General features: G+C 49.8%; 8 protein-coding genes across 8 annotated transcripts; 4 read left to right on the top strand and 4 right to left on the bottom strand.

Moving 5' to 3' along the window:
* Positions 1-82: 82 nt before the first annotated feature.
* Positions 83-1,291, top strand: EV420DRAFT_1511982 (ribulose-5-phosphate 3-epimerase). Its single transcript, XM_060471617.1, has 8 exons — positions 83-314; positions 370-382; positions 429-454; positions 508-590; positions 635-695; positions 748-891; positions 939-1,070; positions 1,121-1,291. The coding sequence occupies exons 1-8, from the start codon at positions 209-211 to the stop codon at positions 1,231-1,233; spliced, it is 678 nt and encodes a 225-aa protein (XP_060335972.1). The 5' UTR covers positions 83-208; the 3' UTR covers positions 1,234-1,291.
* On the bottom strand, positions 1,292-3,909 carry EV420DRAFT_1301466 (glycosyltransferase family 32 protein). The gene is made up of 5 exons (XM_060468401.1): positions 3,408-3,909; positions 3,102-3,355; positions 1,835-3,051; positions 1,678-1,785; positions 1,292-1,623 (listed from the first exon to the last, which is right to left on the bottom strand). The coding sequence occupies exons 1-5, from the start codon at positions 3,850-3,852 to the stop codon at positions 1,359-1,361; spliced, it is 2,289 nt and encodes a 762-aa protein (XP_060335971.1). The 5' UTR covers positions 3,853-3,909; the 3' UTR covers positions 1,292-1,358.
* Positions 3,910-4,711: 802 nt separating this feature from the next.
* On the top strand, positions 4,712-7,301 carry EV420DRAFT_1511973 (pyruvate kinase). The gene is made up of 11 exons (XM_060471616.1): positions 4,712-4,865; positions 4,914-4,935; positions 4,987-5,121; positions 5,176-5,216; positions 5,279-5,323; positions 5,376-5,465; positions 5,525-5,576; positions 5,632-6,101; positions 6,160-6,511; positions 6,566-6,672; positions 6,729-7,301. The coding sequence occupies exons 1-11, from the start codon at positions 4,767-4,769 to the stop codon at positions 6,906-6,908; spliced, it is 1,593 nt and encodes a 530-aa protein (XP_060335970.1). The 5' UTR covers positions 4,712-4,766; the 3' UTR covers positions 6,909-7,301.
* On the top strand, positions 7,302-7,921 carry EV420DRAFT_1626896 (uncharacterized protein). Its single transcript, XM_060476022.1, has 5 exons — positions 7,302-7,408; positions 7,458-7,553; positions 7,604-7,631; positions 7,682-7,754; positions 7,804-7,921. The coding sequence occupies exons 1-5, from the start codon at positions 7,384-7,386 to the stop codon at positions 7,837-7,839; spliced, it is 258 nt and encodes an 85-aa protein (XP_060335969.1). The 5' UTR covers positions 7,302-7,383; the 3' UTR covers positions 7,840-7,921.
* Positions 7,578-8,419, top strand: EV420DRAFT_928360 (ribosomal protein S16 domain-containing protein). The gene is made up of 3 exons (XM_060484020.1): positions 7,578-7,631; positions 7,682-7,754; positions 7,804-8,419. The coding sequence occupies exon 3, from the start codon at positions 7,962-7,964 to the stop codon at positions 8,250-8,252; it is 291 nt and encodes a 96-aa protein (XP_060335968.1). The 5' UTR covers positions 7,578-7,631; positions 7,682-7,754; positions 7,804-7,961; the 3' UTR covers positions 8,253-8,419.
* EV420DRAFT_1511965 (acyl CoA binding protein-domain-containing protein) lies at positions 7,925-9,244 on the bottom strand. The gene is made up of 7 exons (XM_060471615.1): positions 9,149-9,244; positions 8,934-9,099; positions 8,718-8,911; positions 8,672-8,680; positions 8,533-8,622; positions 8,254-8,482; positions 7,925-8,202 (listed from the first exon to the last, which is right to left on the bottom strand). Exons 1-6 carry the CDS (start codon positions 9,236-9,238, stop codon positions 8,405-8,407), a joined length of 627 nt encoding a protein of 208 aa, XP_060335967.1. The 5' UTR covers positions 9,239-9,244; the 3' UTR covers positions 7,925-8,202; positions 8,254-8,404.
* A 54-nt stretch (positions 9,245-9,298) lies between these two features.
* EV420DRAFT_1617737 (succinate-CoA ligase) lies at positions 9,299-10,786 on the bottom strand (the record flags this gene model as incomplete). The annotated part of the gene is made up of 10 exons (XM_060475270.1): positions 9,299-9,325; positions 9,382-9,470; positions 9,527-9,703; positions 9,755-9,916; positions 9,968-10,033; positions 10,090-10,150; positions 10,204-10,347; positions 10,402-10,518; positions 10,575-10,690; positions 10,750-10,786. The coding sequence occupies 10 exons, from the start codon at positions 10,784-10,786 to the stop codon at positions 9,299-9,301; spliced, it is 996 nt and encodes a 331-aa protein (XP_060335966.1).
* A 98-nt stretch (positions 10,787-10,884) lies between these two features.
* Positions 10,885-14,429, bottom strand: EV420DRAFT_1717814 (armadillo-type protein). Its single transcript, XM_060479724.1, has 10 exons — positions 14,289-14,429; positions 14,133-14,225; positions 13,804-14,082; positions 13,659-13,749; positions 13,561-13,605; positions 12,601-13,529; positions 12,318-12,549; positions 11,852-12,265; positions 11,332-11,797; positions 10,885-11,278 (listed from the first exon to the last, which is right to left on the bottom strand). The coding sequence occupies exons 1-10, from the start codon at positions 14,394-14,396 to the stop codon at positions 11,167-11,169; spliced, it is 2,769 nt and encodes a 922-aa protein (XP_060335965.1). The 5' UTR covers positions 14,397-14,429; the 3' UTR covers positions 10,885-11,166.
* Positions 14,430-14,441: the final 12 nt, after the last annotated feature.

The raw sequence follows: 14,441 nt of genomic DNA, 5'->3' as shown, positions 1-14,441 counted from the left end.
TGTAAAATTTAATGCTGTCCTTCTACGTTGTCCTTCATTGTATGGCTTCCTTATATACCCCACGACGTGTCTCTACTCCGCACGACACACTCAACAGTGTGATCACAACGGTACGAGCCTTCGTGGCCACAGCGCATGGTTTGCCATATTTGGGCTGTGGGCTCGGCCGTTCCTTATTGGGACCTTGTGCCGGTACCAACACCACAACATGCCTCGCGCGATAATTTCACCTTCCGTCCTTGCCTCTGACTTTGGCCAGCTCACTGCAGAATGCAAGCGAATGATCAAAGGAGGAGCTGAATGGCTGCACATGGGTCCGTACCCTCCACACTAACCGTTATTTTTCTCATCTTGAAAATATATTCCCAGACGTCATGGATGGGTAGGGCTTTGAATCAGCCAGATTTTTACTCATCCGTGTCTCACAGCCATTTTGTGCCGAATATCACGATGGGTAATTGCTGTGTCTGCTGTATATCGCGTCCATACCTCAATGCTGCAGCGTAGGCGCGCCGATTCTCTCATGTGTATCCAAGGGAGTCCCGGGAATCTTCATGGACTGTCATATGATGGTTGTGCAACCAGAGAAGGTGAAAAACTTATTTTCATTCCTACTTGATATTGAGATTATCAGTGGGTCGACGATATCGCAGACGCTGGGGGTGCGCTGTACTGTTTCCACCTCGAGGCAACGAGTGCGTAATCCCACGATTGCTCAACGGACATTCACACATAACTCGAGTCCAGCCGACCCCCTTTCGCTTATCAAATCCATTCGCGGTCGCAACATGAAAGCGGGCGTTGCGATCTCCCCGGATACCCCATCCACCGCTATTACAGACGAGATTGCAAATGCGGCTGACATGCTCCTCGTAATGACTGTCTACCCAGGTTAGTTTACCGCCCGGTGTTCCTCGTTCTCGTTAATGGGGTTGCAGGCCGTGGTGGACAGAAATTCCTCGAACGCTGTGTTCCCAAGGTTGCTGAGCTTCGTGCGAGGTTCCCTGAGAAAGATATCGAGGTCGACGGAGGTGTCGGCCCGGCGACAGTCGGCGTCTGTGCGCATGCAGGTCAGTGGTCGCGTATTTATACCTAATTTCCTTCCGACACTTGCGTACAGGCAGTAATGTCATCGTGGCCGGGACTGCTATCTTCGGTGCCTCTGATCCCGAGGGCGTTATCGCACAGCTCAAGGCTGCGGTTAACACGGCACAGGCAGCAGCTAGATCGTAATAATAGTTATGTGTACATGCTCGTGAAGAATAAATTACACAATATACATAGAAAATAGTCATGAAATTAATAAGGGTATGTTGTCCTGTAGATGTCATGGTATCTATATCATCCATCGGCTTTCTCTACCACACCAGCCATTCCCCATACATATTCGGTCGCTCCCCACGTATGTACGACTCAAACGTCCGTTTCAGCACAGTTGCCCAGTCCAGATCTCGCTGGTCATCAGACACCATGTCCTCATCAAACTCCACCTCTGTATCCATTTCCAGCACCTCCTGCTGTACAGCCGCTTCCCGCTTAAGCACACTCCTCGCTATCCGCTCACCAGCAATAAATCGTGGTCCCAAATCTGGCCAATTTCGGGCAGGGTCAAACGGCTTCCACCTGATCAACCGAGTTACATACAAACACGACGCGCATAGAAATTGTAATACGAACCAGTAGTTATGGAAGTGGTACGAGAACGCGCCCTTGAAGAAACCATCAAACCCAAGGGCCTCTGGCGCCGCATTGCTGACGGATGGCGTATCAAAAAAATCTCCGAAGCTGTAGAATATCAGTACACTTCTTCAGGGACTGGGAAGTCTACACTCACTCTGTGAAATAGGGCTGCGGTGGTCGCTCGCGCTGATAGTATTCTGTATTCAGCCACGCTGAATCAAATAGTGCGTCCGGAAGCCGCAATAGAAGCCCTTCCAAATGTGCCTCCTTCGTATATCTTGACACCGTCATAGGATGGAAATCGAGATCGTTTTTCAGAGCTGTACGAAAGAGGAACGTTCCTAGCGCTGAGCCTTTGTTTAGATGGAGAACCGCGGTGTTGTATTTTTCTAACCGCGACCACCTGTAGGCGAACGCGCCCTTCCATCCCCATAATTCTTCCCAGTCGCGGAGGAAAATCGTATCTGCGTCAAGATAGATACCGCCAAAGCGATGACATAAAATGAACCGCGCCATGTCCGACAGGATCACAGACAAGCGGTCGTACGACGATGATGATTTACTGCCCGTCCTATTCAGCATGTCGTCTTCGTCCTTTTTTGGAGTCGAGGGTCCCTTACCCGCGGTGGTGTCGTTGGCCTTAGCCCCGCTTCCACTTGGTTTTTCCTCCTTGGGAACGTTGATGACATGCCCTCCAGAGTTGAACAGAGTCTCTCGTGACCGCCATTCGTCCTTCAGCTCGGGAACACCGTCCAACTGTTCCGTGGTATTCCATAGTTTGAACTTGACGACATCTTTGAAACGGGGATGCAAGAACGGTGCTGCCCAGGAGTTTGCTTTTAGCTGATCAAACATGTCGCGAAGGGCAGTGGGATTAGGAACTGAGGCTGCCGGGCCAGGGTTTATCCATAACCAAAATTGTGGTCGGCATGCCGCAGAAGCGACTGGGTAATCCTTTGTGTACAAGCCGGTATTCTGGGTGAAAAGAAATGAAAGCAGGGCGAGATAGGGCTTGTCAGTGAAGGGACCCGTCCAGAACATATGAAATATCCGAGGGCTCTCTGGATCGCATGGAGAGTCAAGTGTCACATACGAACGGTGCTCAGCAGGGGGTGGAAGCCGGACCGGCGGAGTCTCCCATTCCACACCGCGTTTTTTCGTTAGACCACTGTCTGGGTCGGCCGGTTCGTGAACAGAGGTGACTCCGGGGGGCAACTCCATGTATGGTATTGTTGGTTCGATCTCTGTCGTGTTCGTGTCGGCCTGCTCGAGATAAATGTATTTCCAGTCGTCCATCCGACCCCTGCGTACACGCTTCGAATTATCCAATCCGGCGCCTACCCTAAGCACTTCCAAGCAGTCGCGAACGTACTAAGGGCTGGTAAGTGGATATATGGACGTAAGCGACGCGTAAACGGCACCTTCTTCTCGGAAAAGTCGCAGTGTTCCATGACGATATCCAAGTCGGCGACGCTTCCTGGAACAGGCCGGGGAGGATATGCGACATCGGGAGGATGGCTTTGAATGTCCAGATATACTCTCTTGGGTCCTACACCTTTTGTTGTAGTTGAAATCAAGCTAGGTGGTGCCCGGAATCTCGGAGGAGGTATTGATGTCCTTCGCGGTGGTAGAGCAGGATTTAGTGGTGTCGAACGTAGCCCTAAGCCTTCTGGCACTATAGAATTATCAGCAACAACAGGAAAAGCGACATCAAATCCGACACGCACGTTTCCGTCTGCTCGGATAGTGACCACTCTCTATTTCCCAGAGCCAAATCCTCTGCAGGTCCTCCCTTTTGAACACCAGCGACGGCGGGTCCATGAACGGAGCCGGCCATTTTTTCTCTTCCGTTCCAAACCTCTTTGCGAGAGCGAAAGTGATGAACACGAGGGTTGCAAACGCAAGGAGAAGGACGAACGAGCCGCGTTTGCTGCCAAACCTAGATAGGCTCGACTGGTGAAGCTGGTGAAGGTTTAGGATCCATAGCCTTAGATTCCGAGTGCGTACGCCCGGTATAGGCATAGCTACAGGAATAAACCATGCACGAGATTGTGCCCGACGATTCATCTTTTCCTGGACTGCGGATGGGAGGGTCGACGAATAATGGGGAAGATTCATGTTGCGCCGAGGCGGTACTGGAAAGTAAATGGACGACGCCATTCTTCTATTCATGAGACTGGGTGCCCCAGCCGGACGTATACCGGGTCGTATCGAGGTCGTGGATGGTAGAGAGTTTATTTTTTCCCACGGGTGATTTCTCCTATGAAATATTATCGAATGTTTTATCCGTGCCGGATCAATAATTTATTTTGCTTACTATTTGCACCAGAATAATGAAGACATATTCTGTTGCAGGGATATGACGCATTGAACCCGGGGCTGATGTCTGTCAGAGGGCTCTACTTGGACCTACATATGTTATTGTCAGACGGTCCCGACTCTGGCACTGAAGGACTACTGAGATTCAGATTCAGGAATACACAGGCAACTTCCATCACGCTTTCAGGGTTGTAAAACCTTGACTCATTAACGGGCTGAGTACAACGTCCTTGGCGTGCCGCTCCGCTAGTCGGAAGGCTCTCGCTGTGCGAGGTGTACAAAGCTAATCCAAACGTTCCACAAAAAAAACAAAAAAAAAAAGAGATTCAGATTCAATAGAGCGGGCCAGAACAGTCGATCCGCATGCTGCAGGATTCGCCTTCGCCACGTATACCAATAACGAGAATATTACAGCGATGGCAGCAGCTCGACAATATACCACTCGTCTGTATATCACAAGTAAAGGGAATATAATAATTAAGTAGGCATACTATTTAGTGACGCGACGCGTCATGTCACGAGGGAAAACACAGGTTATTTCTGCCAGCTCACTGGTTGACTCGGACACGTTTGTCATTATCTAGATCCCTGTTCACCTGCCCAGGTACTCGCCCAGATCCTATAGAATACGTTCTGGTATTGGCTGACAGAAGTCCATTCAAGTCCAAGTAACGTTATCGGCACTCTAGCTCCGCATAAAATTCGGAAGTACCGACAACCGACGGTTGGTCACTTCCTATTCTCTTACCACCACCATCTCATCCACAATGTCTCTTGATAGTATCCGCTCTCCTCTCGTATGGAGCTCCCAGCTCACCACGATGAAGGTCCCAGTGCCTACGGAGGAGACCAAGTTCATGAGAAAGGTATGCCGCCCTCACTAGTCGGCGGGATCGTCACTGACGCGGGCACAGACGTCCATTATCGCGACCATTGGTATATTAATCAGTCATTGTGAATGAATCTCTCTCGCTAACACTGGTACAGGTCCCAAGGTCAACACTGTCGAGAAACTCGCCGAGCTCCGCAAAGCTGGCGTCAATGTCGTCCGAATGAACTTTTCCCATGGCTCATATGAGTATCACCAGAGTGTCATTGACAACACCAGGAAGATGGTTGCAGGTATGCTTTGTTCTTTCATTTTAGCCTTGACATTTTTGACCATTCATCCTGTAGCTGATCCCACGGGCAGGCCTGTGGCTATCGCTCTCGACACAGTGAGTCATGTTGGCCCCGCATATACCCAGGTTCGGCACTCATGGTGGCACTTATCTCACAGAAAGGTCCTGAAATCCGTACGGGGTTGATGAGGGATGGCATGGATGTGGGTCTTCTTCGCTTTCGTCTTTGCCAGCATTCTTTCTAATGACATTCAGATCGCCATCTCTGCCGGACATGAGTTTATCGTCTCTACCGACGAAAAGTACAGCGAAATCTGTGACGATAAGGTTATGTGGGTTGACTACGTGCGTGTTTCACGCCTTGACTATGGGGATCAAATCATTGATATTTCTTTTGGGGCTAGAAAAACCTTCCCAAGGTCACAGCTCCGGGGAAACTGATTTACGTTGATGACGGTGCGGCCCTTCATTTACCCCACAATCTCATCATAATTGATCTTGACACGTGTAGGCATTCTCTCCCTTCTCGTCACTGGCATCGATGGAACGAATGTGCACGTCCGCACGCTCAACAATGGTACCCTTTCGTCTCGCAAGGGAGTTAACCTTCCCAAGACGGCAGTTGATCTTCCTGCCCTTTCTGAGAAGGACAAGGCTGATCTTAAGTTCGGTGTTAAGAATGGCGTCGATATGATCTTCGCTTCCTTCATCCGCCGCGCAGAGGATGTCAAGCATATTCGTGAGGTGCTTGGCCCCGATGGCGCAAACATCAAGATCGTCGTGAAGATCGAAAACGAGCAAGGTGTGGCTAACTTTGACGAGATCTTGAAGGAGACGGACGGTGTCATGGTCGCACGTGGTGACCTCGGTATTGAGATCCCGGCTAGCCAGGTGTTCTTGGCGCAGAAGATGATGATCGCAAAGTGTAACATTGCGGGTAAGCCTGTCATTGTGGCCACACAGATGTTGGAGTCCATGACAGTGAGCTTGCTCCTCGCTTTCTTTTTCCTTGGCTATGATTGATTGGTGGCGTTATCAGTACAACCCTCGTCCCACACGCGCGGAAGTCAGCGATGTGGCCAATGCTGTTTTGGATGGTGCGGATTGTGTTATGCTTTCCGGAGAGACGGCCAAAGGGTCGTACCCCATTCAGTCGGTGCTGATGATGGCGGAGACATGTCTATTGGCTGAGGCAGCTATCTGTTACCCTCCTCTATACGACGACCTCCGGACCATCCAACCCCGACCAACACATACCGCGGAGACGGTTGCCATTGCTGCTGTCGCCGCCGCAGAGGAGCAAAACGCAAGTGCACTCTTGGTGTTGTCGACAAGTGGAGAAACCGCGAGGTTGATCTCCAAATACAGGCCTAGGGTTCCCATTCTCACCGGTTCGTTGTGACTTTTCTGTGGTTTGCGGAGAAATGACGAGTGTTTGTTTGCAGTGACCCGAAACCAGCAAACTTCGCGCCAGATCCACTTGCACCGTGGATGCTACCCATTCTGGTACCCCGAGCCAAGAGGTATTCAGGAACATCAGTGGCAAAAGGATGTATGTGCCTTCTCTTCTTCGCACATTTTATCTCTCCGTGACGTGAGCTACTTTAGGTCGACAATCGTATCCGCTTTGGCCTCCGCAATGCCTTGGCCTTGAAGATCATCACCCCAGGCTCGGCCGTCGTCGCCGTTCAAGGCTGGAAGGGTGGTTTAGGTCACACCAACACGCTGAGGATCATCAACGTCCCCACTGATGCGGCCGACTTGGAGTTGGAGCCTCTGGGTGGTTAAAGGGTCGTAGACGGAAGGTTCAAATTAAAAATACAAATTTCTCGCTCTGCTACTGACTGATATATCTTTGCTGTAACAACATGATTAGACTTTTTGATACAGGTTTCTTAGAGATTTTAGACTGCAACAATGGAATTAAAGCGCTCGTTATGGGCGCACCAATGATACTTATGGAGCGTCGACCACACGTATCCTTTGTCCAGAGCGTGTTATGAATGTACGTACCGAAGTATGAATGCTGAGCTCAGTAATGTGCATCATGGCTGGTACATTCTTCGGATGTCATACGGTCGCATTGTTGTCTCCGTCTTCCATTCAATGAGTGTCATCACCTTGGTACTGTATGTAGCCTTGCACAACGCACATGATCGTTTAAGAACCAAATGGTCGACATGTACTTTTGAAGACTAGCCTGCTCGCCGGCACTCCGGCCCGAGTTTCCCACTGTTACTGTTGACTTCCATCATCTCAGGCAATGGCCTCCCAGATCCTTCCTCTAGGTCCGTCGTATGCTGTTTGTGGCAATGCTACCATCTGACTGTATGAAAGAGCTGATCGACAGATGCATCGGGTCGCGGATATGGGTCATCATGAAGAGCGACCGTGAATTTTCAGGGATTCTGTTGGGATTTGATGATTTCGTTAGTGAGTATATTGAATTCTACAGCAAACACCAGCTAATGTCCATCGTTTAGATATGGTCCTCGAGGATGTTACAGAGTAGTACGTGCAATTTTACAAGTACTTGGTACTCTCAGGCTGACTGGTATCAGTGAGACGACACCCCAAGGCAAAAAGAAGACGCATCTTGCGCAGACGCTTTTGAACGGGAATAATATCTGTATGGTGAGCGCGATGTGTTGTTTCCTGGTGGTTTGGCACTGAATCGTTGCAGTTAATTCCTGGCAGTTCTGGCCCAGAGGATACGTAGAATCACTCTTCCAGCATGTATCTCATTTGTAACATAGCGACGTGCATACTTGTTTTCGTGTTTAGTAGCTACAGAGCGTGACAAAAAAGTCACAACTGTGACAACTACTTCGCGCAACCACCATGCCGATGCGACTTCGGTTTGCGATGCATGGAGTTCGTAACCGCCGCATCCTCCATCTCGTCGCAATAAATCAACGCAAAGCGCGAAATGCGAAGCCTGCAGAGTTGCTGGGCATTTACGACCCAAATTTGCGTCCGGGGCAGGACGAGAAAAAGATTGAATGGAGTGTGGACAGGATACGGTACTGGCTCAGTGTAGGCGCTGTACCCAGCAAGTCAGTGGTCAAGCTGTTGGAAGCAGTGCGTTCATATTTAGTTTCATTTGTTTGTCTATTCTCAATTTGTAGCTAGGGAAAAATACTATCTCCAGATTCACCGTACTCGACAGCTGCCCGTTTGCAGCCCAAATACCCCGTTACAGCGGAGGCTCCCATACCGTCTGAGGAGACGACAACGCCGGCTGAAACAGAGGCGACCTCATAATGGCGATTCACCCGTAGACGTCAAGAGGACAGTAGTTGCACAATGTCGCTGTGACCGGCTATACGAGCGAGTTCAGATGCAGAGAACCCGTCCGAGTCCTGAGTACATGTATCAATAGGAATGCCTTCAGATATAACAACGGATTCACTTTTAGTACTGCATTCGCGCCGTGGTCGAGTAGAATCTTGACAATGGCTGTATTTCCGCGGTCTGCTGCGAGATGGAGAGCCGTGTATCCCTGCAATAAGCGTTGATGTCGTGTTCCCAAGAAGCCCTCTGCGACGTACATATTCATCCTGAGCAGTCCAGATCCGGCCTGGGTTCCTCATTTACAAGGGCCGCTAGCTTGGCTATCTGGTTAGACACCGCGAGGCCGTGTAGGTCGTCGTCGCCGACGACCTCGACGGGGCCCGCCATGCTACTGACGGCGACACCCAAGCCTTGTCCCGATTTCGGTGCAGTGCTGTCGTCGTCCCAGATATCATCGTCGTCGGGCTTTGGTTCAGCCTTGGGCGGCTTCAAGCTGGCTGCCTTCCGTCCAGCCTAAACTTTGGGCCAGTTCCAAGTATCGGGCTTCCGCTTGTTCGGCAGTGGGCCACTTCTTTCCGCTCGCGTTCCATGCATCCCATTTCGCCCGCCCGGTCATATCAAATATCGAGGGTCGACTGCTGCCAGGGCTTGCTCCTACGGTGACATATTTGAACAGTCCGTAGAGCTATCAAACAATCAGGATCCGACGGCTGCTGTAATATGATTTACGCAACCTCGAGCCTCGTCGACGACGAAAGGCCTGCTAGTGACGGCGCATTCGACAGATACGATGCAGCATCGTCAAACTTCTTAGACGGCGACATCAAAGTCCAAGTTCAAGATGATACATTATGTAAGTGAGTGAATATCTAGATTTCAAAAATCTACACCAATCCTGCAGCTTTCATGGCCTGTAACACGTATCAAATTAAGATCAAATATAGCTGTGAGAGGGGGGGGGACTGACCTTCAACATTTCTGCTCCAATTTTAGCGGGACTATCGGTAACAATGGCGCCTGCCTTGGTGAGAGCAGCGACCTTGTCGGATGCGGCACCTGTCACAATTAGGTGATTAATTTGAAGACACTGGAAAAGACGGAAGAGGAGGAACCTTTTCCGCCCGAAATGATGGCACCAGCGTGGCCCATGCGACGGCCGGGAGGAGCGGTACGTCCCGCAATGAAGCCCACGACTGGTTTAGGAACTGCACGGGTCTTGTTGTATTTCTCGAGGTATTCTGCGGCTTCCTCCTCCATGGAACCACCGATCTCACCAATGATGACAATACCTGGATAACAAACGTGAGAAGTGCAAGAACACACCGCCGAAAGTTTATTACCTTCTGTTAGAGGGTCGTCGAGGAAGACCTTGATCACGTCAACGTGTTGTGTGCCAGGGAATGGGTCTCCACCAATGCCAACACATAATGTCTGGCCCAAGCCAACATCAGTGGTTTGTGCGACGGCTTCGTATGTCAGCGTTCCAGAGCGGGAGACGATACCTACGAGACGCGTCAGACGCACGCATATATAGAGCCAATTAATGTACCCACCAATTTTTCCAGGTGTGTGAATATGGCCAGGCTGGATACCCATCTTGCAACCAAGAGGGTTAATAACTGGGCCAGACCGCATAAGTTTCTCGTCACCACGTAACAACTGGTCTGGAACACACCTCCAGGGCAATTGGGACCCACAAGACGGGATTTTGACTGGCTTTTGAGCGCATTCATGACCTGTACATTGGTCATTCTATGCTACACGACAAAAGACGGAATAATGGACGAACCTTGATTTCATCGGCCTGAGGGATACCCTCTGTGATACAGACAATCAAGCCAATTTCGTTCTCAATAGCCTCAATGATAGCGTCGGCAGCGGTGGGTGGGGGAACGTAGAGGACAGTAGCGTCCGGATGGGTCTCTCTGACTGCCTATACACACAAAGCAGTCAGACTGGGCCGCCAGCGAGAGACGACGCGACGCACCTCCTTCACGCTGCCAAAGACAGGCAAGCCAAGGTGGGTTTGGCCAGCCTTCTTTGGGGACACACCTCCCACCATTTTGGTGCCATACGCCAATGCTTCCGTTACGTGGAAAGTACCCTGTGTCGTGGTTCGCTGTCGGTAAGGTGAAAAATCGTAGAAGAAAGAGTACTGACGGTCTTTCCGGTGAAGCCCTGACACAGGACCTTGGTATCCTTGTTGATGAGGAGGTTCTTCGCGGTGTCTTCGTAACTTCTACGAGCCGCCGACTGGGAGAACGTCCGGCGTCCATCTGTCAACGATGACCAAGTAAATAAGCAGATACTGTCAGCGGGGACACCCTGAGCTCACTGCTTAGCAGGACAGACTGTCCAAAACGTCGAAACATTGCGCCGCGAAGAAAAAAAGAGAGATAGAGCAAGATATAGCTTCCGCCAAGTGACACGGACTGCACACGGACTTCCGCTCACCTCAAGTGTTTGGCTTTATTTTCGGCCTGGACGACTCTGGTCCACTTGCACAAGGTTAACCCGCCCCCCGCAGATTCGTGCCGAGTCTGGGGTACGGCTTCGTATGCTTTTATATTCACTTACCTACCTGTTAACATACTGTAGCAAGCACAGAGTACATAAATCATCATCGGAAAGAATGCACCGAGTCTGGGGTATTGCTTCGTACACTTTATATTCACTTACCTACTCTTTACCTACCTAATTAACGTATTGTATCAAACAAAATAATACAGAGTCATGAAATTCTTTCCCATCATCATCGGAAAGACGCTGCTCCATCCCGCCGCCTCTCCCGTGCTTTCCTCGACCCACGTCGTAACGCCAGCATGGCATACTTGATCTTATCAAATTGCCCCTCGTTAATCGCCCTGAAGCCCATACACATTAGGCCACTCAAAAATCAGGAAGCATTACGACGCACCGTGTTATATCGGAAATAAATTCATTTTTTATCTCCGCAGGGACCTTCGTTGTGGGTATTTGTTGTAGTATGGGGGTCAGCCACGATAAAAGCTCGGACGGAAGAAGGTACGCCGTTGATCGGAAAATCGACACCACCGAGTTGGTCATTTCCTCGTAGAAATCACCCACAAGACCATCAAGCAGATGCCCTACCAGCTGATAACCCTCTTTCTGTAAAATGCTTTGAATGGCTGCGGCATATACAGCGTGTTGGGGGGAAGAAGGAGCGGAGGGTGAGGGTGATAGGCATTTGTGTGTTAGAATGTCATGGAAAAGGTCCAACGCGACATCGACAATAGAGTCGTAGACCACCGTCAGAGCGGCCATAGAAGCCTCCAGCACCATTGGAAACGCGGGTGATTGGAAGAAAATATCCGGGGTGTGTAGTAAAATATGTCGCATGAGATGGACATAATCCTCCAGGACTGAATGTAAGATGTGAATATCGGAAGTAAGCCCGATCAAGGAATAAAACTTACCATCAGGAATCTCCGTAGCCTGCTTCGTCTGGAGAAGAGTTATCATTCTTTGCGTAGATCGCTCATAAATCTCTCGGCAGGCCGCCTGAATTGCATTATCCCCGCTACCGCCGAATCCCTCCACGATCTTGCCACCAATCCACAGGTAGCTTGATACTTGGCTGGTATCGAACATGTATGACATCTTCGTCAGAACAGAAACTGCCACAGACCGGGCCGCCTGCCCGTAGAAGGTGATGCCATGCCGCAGAACTCGATTTGTTCTTTCTGCAACTTCGTATTCCGTACCATACTTTGTCAAGAAGTTGTCGAAGACTGCCCAGGTTTGTTCACACGTGTTTTGACAGGCGATAGGCAACTCCTCGCCGAAGCTCTGAATAACATACAGCATAGCTTCCAAATTTTCAAGACCGTCTGATAAAATAGCATGAATAATCTCAGGAGCAAAAGCAACGCCGTAACTTACCGCAAGCCTTCTGCATTTCTTCTTTGGTCACAGTAACTTGATTTGTCACATCATGAACCCGCGACAATATGTCCACAGAAAAAGTGCGCAATGATTCAGCAGCTCTCTCCATGGGCATGGCAGAAATGACGTATGCGATAGCCTCGTATACTTGACGCTTGTCGTCCTGCGATAATTTAGCCCCCGACGACTTTAGGAACGTATGGAGGGTAGGCAAAAACTCCGTAAGATGCTGTAGTGAACATGAGATTCAAAAATATCAAAGGAAAGAGAAGTAACGTACCTGTCTACAGTCCTGGCACATGTATTTCAAAGCTACGCCAGCAGCAGCGCTAACTTCAGGATCCGGGATATCGAAACCGGCCGATATGTATTGCAGCTGGAAGGAGATATAGTTTGGATGCATGCCAATCCACTCTGTATACCGAGATATGATGAGCAGTGCAGCATAGCGAACTCTCGGATGATCTGGTAGCGTTGGTATGAGATCCATGATTTTTGGAACAGCTACATCGTCAGTAGGGACGGCCTCAGCACCCATGGAACGGAGCGCAAACAAAGGCGCTTCGATTTCCTGCCATGATACGTTGTTTCGACTGAGAGCTGCAGCAATTCGATCGTATGCAGCAAGGATACATGTATCAGGGCGAAGGACGATGCAACAGTCCTTCAGAGTATCACCCATGACATGTCTGAATGACCGGAAGTCATCCGCTTCCTGTCCGGATAAAGGCGTAGAATCTGGTGGAAAGTGCAAATGGCCGATGATTACGCCTACAAGTGCTTGATATGCATTTAAGAAGAGAGGGGGGACGGATGGTTTTTTCGACAAATTATTTGCCAGACGCATCCAGAAGGGGAAGGTTATAGGGACAATGTCGAGATCGTGGTAGGCTGAACATTCTCCAATCGCCTCTACAATGGGGAAGAACGCTTCTGTGTGTTGTATCAGAAGCAGCCGGTACGTGTCTCCTGCCTCTGAGAAGATGCGAGCGTATCCTCTTATTTTCTCCGGATCTTCTCTTTCCTTGGTCAACTGGGGTTTCAGTGCGATAACCATAGGAACAATTAGTTCGATGACAGGCATATTGGCATCGACTTCTTGTGTTTCGTGAATGAGATCGCATATGACGTTAACAGCTGAATCAAAAAGCTGATCAGATGCAAGTGCATCGAAGGCGAATGAGAGTAAAACTGTCTTGGCCAAAACGGCTGGACTGATTTCCCCCTGCGACTAGCCAACTTCGAAGACAGTTGAACACCTGCTCCTGCACGGCAGCCGTTACACCTGTCGGGTGTTGGATGACACACATCAGTGAGACCAGGAATAATGGAACGCACCAGGAGCCTGCAAGTACATTGCTAACAACTCGATGACTTGCTCGGAGTGGGAAGTAAGAAGAGCATTTGACCGTTGACGAAGGTCTTCATTCTAGCGGATCATTCATATAAACAGCGTTTCGTAAGATTGTAAGAAGATACGCACCGAAACCGGATATCTTGCGCTATTGCTCAGCTCCTCAGGTAGGAGCGTAAGAAACTGTAATAAAACAGGAACAGATGATGGATCCCTCCCGAAAATATCAATCATGGTTTGTACGGCGTTGTCCCAGGCTGGATACTGCACGGCTAGACCGACCAGTGCGAGACATAGTTGAACGATGATGGTCTTTGGCCCAGCCTGGTAACTCTTCAGAGCTGTCAATAACGTATCCCGGAGAGATGGCAGGTTAGCTATATCGACTTGATGGAGATCGTAGGTGACCTTGAGTGGCAGCCTTAGCAGAGAACAAAGTAAATGTGGAAGGAGTTGACCTTGGATCTGAAGGTCTGTGCAGCAAAAAGCTTTGCTGCCGAAGGTGCATCGGGAGAAAGGAGAAGGACATTAGAGGTTGCCCAGGCTTCTGACTACGACAATGGCGGATGAAGAGTCAGGGAATTGTCGAAGGACGTCCACAGCGAAAGACAAACAGAGTGTTGGAAGTCTTGAAGCCATGTGTTGGCATTCTCCAGTGATATTTTGTCTGGTGCTCGAGTGAATACGTCTAGTACAGACAGTAGCGGCTGGATGTTATCCATCGCAGAGAGAGTCAAGTACAGTACAGTGGCTGAAAATATTATTTC

The sequence above is a fragment of the Desarmillaria tabescens genome, assembly GCF_030435595.1.
Source record: "Desarmillaria tabescens strain CCBAS 213 chromosome Unknown EV420scaffold_5, whole genome shotgun sequence".
Taxonomy (NCBI): Eukaryota; Fungi; Basidiomycota; class Agaricomycetes; order Agaricales; family Physalacriaceae; genus Desarmillaria; species Desarmillaria tabescens.
This window is presented reverse-complemented; position numbering and strand designations above follow the sequence as displayed.

Coding starts and splice junctions, on each gene's coding strand:
- EV420DRAFT_1626896 (XM_060476022.1), top strand. CDS start 7,384: ATGGCCTCCCAGATCCTTCCTCTAG. Junction 7,554..7,603: donor GGGATTTGATGATTTCGTTA/GTGAGTATATTG, acceptor TCCATCGTTTAG/ATATGGTCCTCGAGGATGTT. Junction 7,755..7,803: donor ACGGGAATAATATCTGTATG/GTGAGCGCGATG, acceptor GAATCGTTGCAG/TTAATTCCTGGCAGTTCTGG.
- EV420DRAFT_1511973 (XM_060471616.1), top strand. CDS start 4,767: ATGTCTCTTGATAGTATCCGCTCTCCTCTCGTATGGAGCTCCCAGCTC. Junction 5,466..5,524: donor AGGTTATGTGGGTTGACTAC/GTGCGTGTTTCA, acceptor TTTTGGGGCTAG/AAAAACCTTCCCAAGGTCAC. Junction 6,512..6,565: donor TAGGGTTCCCATTCTCACCG/GTTCGTTGTGAC, acceptor GTTTGTTTGCAG/TGACCCGAAACCAGCAAACT.
- EV420DRAFT_1717814 (XM_060479724.1), bottom strand. CDS start 14,396: ATGGATAACATCCAGCCGCTACTGTCTGTACTAGACGTATTCACTCGA. Junction 12,266..12,317: donor AGAAATGCAGAAGGCTTGCG/GTAAGTTACGGC, acceptor CTATTTTATCAG/ACGGTCTTGAAAATTTGGAA. Junction 11,279..11,331: donor TTTATTTCCGATATAACACG/GTGCGTCGTAAT, acceptor TATGGGCTTCAG/GGCGATTAACGAGGGGCAAT.
- EV420DRAFT_1301466 (XM_060468401.1), bottom strand. CDS start 3,852: ATGAATAGAAGAATGGCGTCGTCCATTTACTTTCCAGTACCGCCTCGG. Junction 3,356..3,407: donor CTATCCGAGCAGACGGAAAC/GTGCGTGTCGGA, acceptor ATAATTCTATAG/TGCCAGAAGGCTTAGGGCTA. Junction 1,786..1,834: donor CCGCAGCCCTATTTCACAGA/GTGAGTGTAGAC, acceptor GATATTCTACAG/CTTCGGAGATTTTTTTGATA.
- EV420DRAFT_1511982 (XM_060471617.1), top strand. CDS start 209: ATGCCTCGCGCGATAATTTCACCTTCCGTCCTTGCCTCTGACTTTGGC. Junction 591..634: donor TGGTTGTGCAACCAGAGAAG/GTGAAAAACTTA, acceptor TGAGATTATCAG/TGGGTCGACGATATCGCAGA. Junction 892..938: donor CGTAATGACTGTCTACCCAG/GTTAGTTTACCG, acceptor ATGGGGTTGCAG/GCCGTGGTGGACAGAAATTC.
- EV420DRAFT_928360 (XM_060484020.1), top strand. CDS start 7,962: ATGCCGATGCGACTTCGGTTTGCGATGCATGGAGTTCGTAACCGCCGC.
- EV420DRAFT_1511965 (XM_060471615.1), bottom strand. CDS start 9,238: ATGTCGCCGTCTAAGAAGTTTGACGATGCTGCATCGTATCTGTCGAAT. Junction 9,100..9,148: donor CGTCGTCGACGAGGCTCGAG/GTTGCGTAAATC, acceptor ATTGTTTGATAG/CTCTACGGACTGTTCAAATA. Junction 8,483..8,532: donor GCGCGAATGCAGTACTAAAA/GTGAATCCGTTG, acceptor ACATGTACTCAG/GACTCGGACGGGTTCTCTGC.